Genomic DNA, 6000 nt, shown 5'->3' with positions numbered 1-6000 from the left:
TTCCAGCCTATTCATGCTAATCTAGTTTGCTGGTTTTAAAGGGTTTTTAGGCACTTGTAAACTAGTCAGCCTGGGAGACTTCCTTAAACCAGCTAAAATTAAAATTAGGCTGATTTATTTATTTATTCATTCATTTAAGTAGGGAAAGTGTTAGACTGTATCTTTTAGTCTTCTGGAATTTTATTTTATTTTATTATTTGCATTAGGGAAATTGTTAGATCCTACCTTTTTGCCCACTGGAATTTTTTTTTTAAATTAATTAATTTAAAGTAATAAATAAAAAAAATAATTTAATTTAATTAATTGATTGATCATGTCTTTTTTTTTAAACTTCTTTGGGAAGGAGGGACTTTATTTCACACAGAATCTGTCAGTATCATGATATATTTGATAATAATTTGGTTGATAAATTGAAAAATTATTATTCCCAAAAATGTCTCTGATTGGTTGGAGTAGATGACAGCTTATCAGGAAGTGTTTGAATCAAACCCCGCCTGTTTTTCACCTGTAAATGTAGGGACTGTAAAAACAGGAAGTTGAAAGCCCTCTCATTTCCCGTTCTCCCTTTCCTAAAAAGAGGAGTGAAGTGCTTCTTTCATCCTTTCATCACACCAGGGGAACGAGAGGAAATGGCTTCCGCACGCTGCTGCGGAGCCAACAACAAACCATCTCTGTTTCTATAACAACACTCACACACACTCGCTCGACACTCATTTGAACGGCCATATTAATATCTCTGAATATGAAGAGAGTGCATTTACACAGCACATATTATAAACGACACACATTTAGAGGTGCATGCATGTACTAACCCATGATGTTCTGTGTGTTTCTGTGTTTATCTCAGGGTGTTATAGGAGCTCCTGGTCCTCCTGGTGTCCTTGGATTGATTGTGAGTGAAATGGTTTATTTAACTTTATTTTAGAGACATATTTGTCTAAAATCTGACTTGAAGACATAATCAGAAATGTTTCTTGAGCTTAATGATGCTAAAAAATTCATCTTTGATCAAAGGAATAAATTACATTTTAAAGTATATTCAATAGAAAATAGTTATTTGAAATAGTAATAATATCACTGATTTTACTGTATTTTTTAATTAAATAAATGCAGCCCTAGAGAGCTAAACTTTGTTTCGACCTCAAAACTTTTACACAAAAGTTTTGCAATCAAATTAAATTGTTATAAATCACATCCCACCTATTTTGGACATGGTTTGCAAGAGTAGGATTTTATCAGGATGTCTGGTCACCCAGTGTTCAGCATTTATAAGCACACAGTGTTTTTGTTGTTGTTGTAATACAGCTGAAAGCGTTCTGACCTCAACAGCATGATGTGCAAATAAAATCCGCATTTGTTTTCACAAATGCAAAGTTAATAGTATTTTTCTTTTGGTTTGTACTTGGGGAAGTAAGGTGAGATCATGTGCCCCCTGTAGGCGATCTTAGCGTGATGTTTCACCTCAATAAAACCAGAATATTTCAGTTTTATGAGTTAGATCTTGCACAATTGAACATTTAAAAGCACTCATTTCCATCTCTTCTCCAGGGTGATATGGGCCCTGTCGGGATAATCGGTTTGCCAGGACCAAACGGACTGAAAGTAAGTCATGCACCTGTGTACCACACACATATATCCATCACTTACAGTTACTTTAGCGTGTATGTTTGTGTGTGTGTGTGTGTGTGTGTGTGTGTGTGTGTGTGTGTGTTGTGTGTGTGTGTTTGTTCCAGGGCGTACCGGGGAACATGGGCGAGCCCGGACTGAAAGGTGATAAGGTGATCTGAATACTCTGTTATTGGCCTGTTTTACAGCAGCATGTGATGGAAATTCTCTCTCCCCATTGGTCACCCAGTGTGTTTTAAAAGCTTCAGCCTTAAGTAGCATGTGCACAAGATTGTATTTTGGTTAGTCAGATGAAAAAACTTCTGTTATAGTTAATGTATAAACACAAACAGGTTTTTCTGTGTTATTTTGTGAGAGAGTTGGTCCAGGTGTTAAACTCTATAAAGAGCTTTTGTGGCATAATGTTGAATATAATGGTCAAAAAATTGCTTTAAATTAACAAATGGATCATTTTTTATTAAAAAAAAAAAACTAATATATATATATATATATATATATAATTAGGCAATACACGTTCCACTCAATCAACAGAATTTATGGTATGATGTTGACTATAATGGTCAATAATTTAGTTTTTAAATAAACTACTTTTTTATTAAAAATGTTTTCATTTATTAAGGGCAATATACATTAGGCTTATTCGATGGCTTTTATGGCATAATGCTGATTATATGCAATTATGTTGATTATATTTGTCAATAATTTTATTTTTATTTTAGAAATAAATAGATTTTTAATAAATAAACAAATTTCTTTCTTAAAAGGAAAATTGATTTCAATCTGTAAATATTTTTTATTAAATAAAAAAATAAATGCACATGCGTATAGAATATTATTGATTATATTATAATGGTCAGTAATTTAGGTTTTTCATAAATACAGTTTTAATAAACAAACAATATTTACTTATTTAAAGAAAGTGTCTTTAAATATATAAATACTTTTCAAATAAAATAAAACAATAAATTAGGGCATCATTCAGGAGGCATTAAAAGTGGATATTTAAAGCTTGCTTTTTTTGATAATTGTCTAAATTTTCAATTTAACAGTGGGAATGCTTTAGTAGGTGTATGCATCATGCACCAGTCCCTACTTCTTGTCTATATAATGCAAAAGTTGAAAGATTGAATTTATTTTACACAGAAAAGGTCAAAAAGTGATTCTTGCACCTGTGGAATTAATACAATAATTAGTCATTTTAATACTTGAGATAGAAGTTGAAATGATTTTCTGTACAAATCAACATTATGCTACAAATGCTGTGTATGAAGCTTAACCTGCATTAAATCTGGATCATTGCTTTAGCAGTTTATGACTATGTTTGTTCAAATCAGGCTTCTTCTCAGTCTGCTTTTAGAGAGCGAAAACAAAATAGATCTTCCCCTAAAGTAACCATAATGTTCTGTCACTTTCTCTGGTCTCTTTTCTGACTTTTTTCCTCTTCACCTTTTCTCTCTCAGGGTGATGTCGGGCTTCCCGGAGAACAAGGAGAAATTGGGTTCTCAGGAGACAAGGTACACCTTTTAATTCTTTAATTCCAGACAAGGTACACCTTTCAAATCCACATTGGCACACTGTTATGGCCAGATGTCTGTTTTGATGAAATCTGACCTTCTAATTGCCTCATTTTTGCACTCGTGCTCTTAAAAGAGTGTTTGTGCTAATATGAGTGTTTTATATTTGTTTGTTTCAGGGTGTGCAGGGTTTGCCAGGATCACCAGGACCTCGTGGAAAACCAGGACCACAGGTTTGTTTCTTATTTGTTTTTATTTCCTTGAAAGAATAGCTCAGACTGAACAGTCTGTCATCATTTACTGTACTCACTCACACATGTGAGTCCAAACCCATATGACTCACTTTCTTCTGCTAAAATTCGGCAGAATTCTGTTGGTAGCATTCTCCTGCGAAATTAGTCCCCATGAGGACTGATGATTTCTATCTTAAAAAAAAACAGTTTTAAATATGGCTTGTGCACTATTTTCAAAATCTTCTGAGCCCATGCAGAATCACAAAAGTTAGACTCACGTTTATAGTGCTTTTTAAATCCGTTTTGAGGCCTGAAAGTCTAATTCTCCTATCATTGTAATTGCATGTTAAAGAGCAACCAGTGCATTTCTTCGAAACTCATTCTATGTTTTATTGGAAGTGAGTTACATATGTGTAATCTGCATATAAAAACTCTTATGGTGATCTTGTTTTTAGTCTTTTTTTGTTTCTAATTCTGAAAATTTGTGTTGGAAATGCCTGATTTTTATATTGTTTTAGAGGCTTTAAATCTGCATTGATAAAAGCTGTGATTGTTAACTTTAAACTGCATTGCAAATATACTATTATTTTTGGGGTGAATTACTCATGACCTGTCAAAAATATATAACATTTTATCCAAAATATTATTATTTTTTATTTATCTGTGACCCTGGACCACAAAACCAGTCGTAAGTCGTAAGGTAGCAATTACCAACAATACATTGTATGGGTCAAAATGATAAATTTTCATTAGGATATTAAGTAAAGATCATATTCCATGAAGATATTTTGTAAATTTCCTACTTTAAATATGCATTGCTAATATATTCATTTAGACAACTTTAAAGGCGATTTTCTCAGTATTTTACTCTCAGTCCTATTCTAACAAACCGTACATCAATGGAAAGCTTATTTATTCAGCTTTCGGATGTACCCTTATGCCTGGTTTTGTGGTCCAGGGTCACATTTGTTTTCTGCAATGACACGAGGAAGAAAAATGGTCAATAAATAATCTTTTAGACAATTTCTTAGACGAACCATTCATTTAAATTAATATTTTTCTAACCATAACCAATAATTAAAAAGCTTAATATAATCTATATAACATAGTGTAACTCAATTTCTGCACATTTTTTTTCTTTCTTTGTTTGTGCAAATTTTTTTTTTTTTTTTAGTACATAATCTACCTGAGAACAAGTGCAAGCACTCAGCACTCAAATCTAAGCATATGTGGGTTCAGAGCACAATATCTAACTGTTTAACCTAAGATTTCATCATCTGTAAGTTCTATTTCATAGTGTGTGTTTCCTGGTCAGCATATGGATGTGTTTGTATCTTTTAAAGGGCAAGACTGGAGAGATAGGACCCACTGGATTACCAGGCCCACCAGGACCTGAGGTATGAATCAACATATACCACATAACCATAAAACACTAATGCTTTTGCATGTCTGAATGTGTTGCACCAGCTTGTTCTATTGAAGATGTCAGTGAATATAACTGATTCTGATTGACTGATGTACTCAGTGCTTTGCTGTTAATCCTTTATAGGGTTTTCCTGGTGACATCGGAAAACCTGGACTCAATGGACCTGAAGGCCCAAAGGTATAGTACTTATTAATAAAACCATGTAAAAACAAGTGTTTTCAATATTTGCTGTTGACAAATGTTTTGTTTATAGGGTAAGCCTGGAGCCAGAGGTTTACCTGGACCTCGTGGAGCGGCTGGACGAGAGGTGTGTGTGTGTTATTAATAAGCTATAGACATCTTTCAAATAGACTTCTGAGACGACAAGTTCAACTTTTATCTTTTTTAATTTGTAGGGTGATGAGGGTCCTGTCGGACCACCGGGGCCAGTAGGACTCGAGGTGAGTTGTGAATCTGCACAGAAGACAGTATGTTTTAAAAATGTATATCGGAACGGTGTGATTTTGATGTTTTTTAGAGGCTTTAAAATTGCATTGGTGCTGGATTTTTAACTGTTGCAACTATACATTTTTGGGTAAATCGTTCAAGACCGGTCAACAAATTTTGTATGCTTTTTTTTGGAAATTATTTGTTTTCTTTTGATTTATGGTTGAATTTTTTTTTATAGTTTATTACTATTTTTGCTAAATAATTTTTATGTGAAACACTTTATATTACCATGTATGAAATGTGCTCTATAAATTAAACAAAAAAATAATTTCAATAGCACAATGAGATCTTTTGATGTTCTCATTTCACATAGCTCCATTCTCTTTATGCAAAATATTATTTATTTTTTTCTGGTACAGTCTAGTATGTCATCATTTGTCTCATAGCAAAACTTTTATGGTAGGATTTTTGTTTGCAATTGTGAAAATGTATATGTGACCCTGGACCACAAAACCAGTCATAAGGGTCTTTTTTTTAATTGAGATTTATACATCATCTGAAAGCTAAATAAATAAGCGTTCCATTGATTTATGGTTCGTTAAGACAGGACAATATTTGAAAATAAGGAATCTGAGGGTGCAGAAATAAAAATATTGAGAAAATTGCCTACAAAGTTGTCCAAATGAGCTTCTTAGCAATGCATATTACTAATCAAAAGTTATGTTTTGATATATTTGCGGTGGGAAATGTACAAAATATCTTCATGGAACAT

At 33.0% G+C, this 6000-nt stretch overlaps 1 protein-coding gene across 1 annotated transcript in view; it reads left to right on the top strand.

The window, feature by feature from the left end:
- Window positions 1-588: 588 nt before the first annotated feature.
- The window catches only part of col27a1a (collagen, type XXVII, alpha 1a), a 37046-nt gene continuing 31634 nt past the window's right edge, over window positions 589-6000 (top strand). The window contains exons 1-9 of the mRNA XM_073824233.1: window positions 589-892; window positions 1549-1602; window positions 1734-1778; window positions 3087-3140; window positions 3320-3373; window positions 4717-4770; window positions 4923-4976; window positions 5053-5106; window positions 5195-5239. Coding sequence (XP_073680334.1) covers window positions 815-892; window positions 1549-1602; window positions 1734-1778; window positions 3087-3140; window positions 3320-3373; window positions 4717-4770; window positions 4923-4976; window positions 5053-5106; window positions 5195-5239 — 492 coding nt within the window. The 5' untranslated portion in view covers window positions 589-814. The remainder of the gene's footprint in view (window positions 893-1548; window positions 1603-1733; window positions 1779-3086; window positions 3141-3319; window positions 3374-4716; window positions 4771-4922; window positions 4977-5052; window positions 5107-5194; window positions 5240-6000) is intronic.

Source organism: Garra rufa, chromosome 19, assembly GCF_049309525.1.
Source record: "Garra rufa chromosome 19, GarRuf1.0, whole genome shotgun sequence".
NCBI classification, from domain to species: domain Eukaryota; kingdom Metazoa; phylum Chordata; class Actinopteri; order Cypriniformes; family Cyprinidae; genus Garra; species Garra rufa.
Note: the sequence above shows the minus strand (reverse complement) of the source record. Positions and strands in the feature narration are given on the sequence as shown.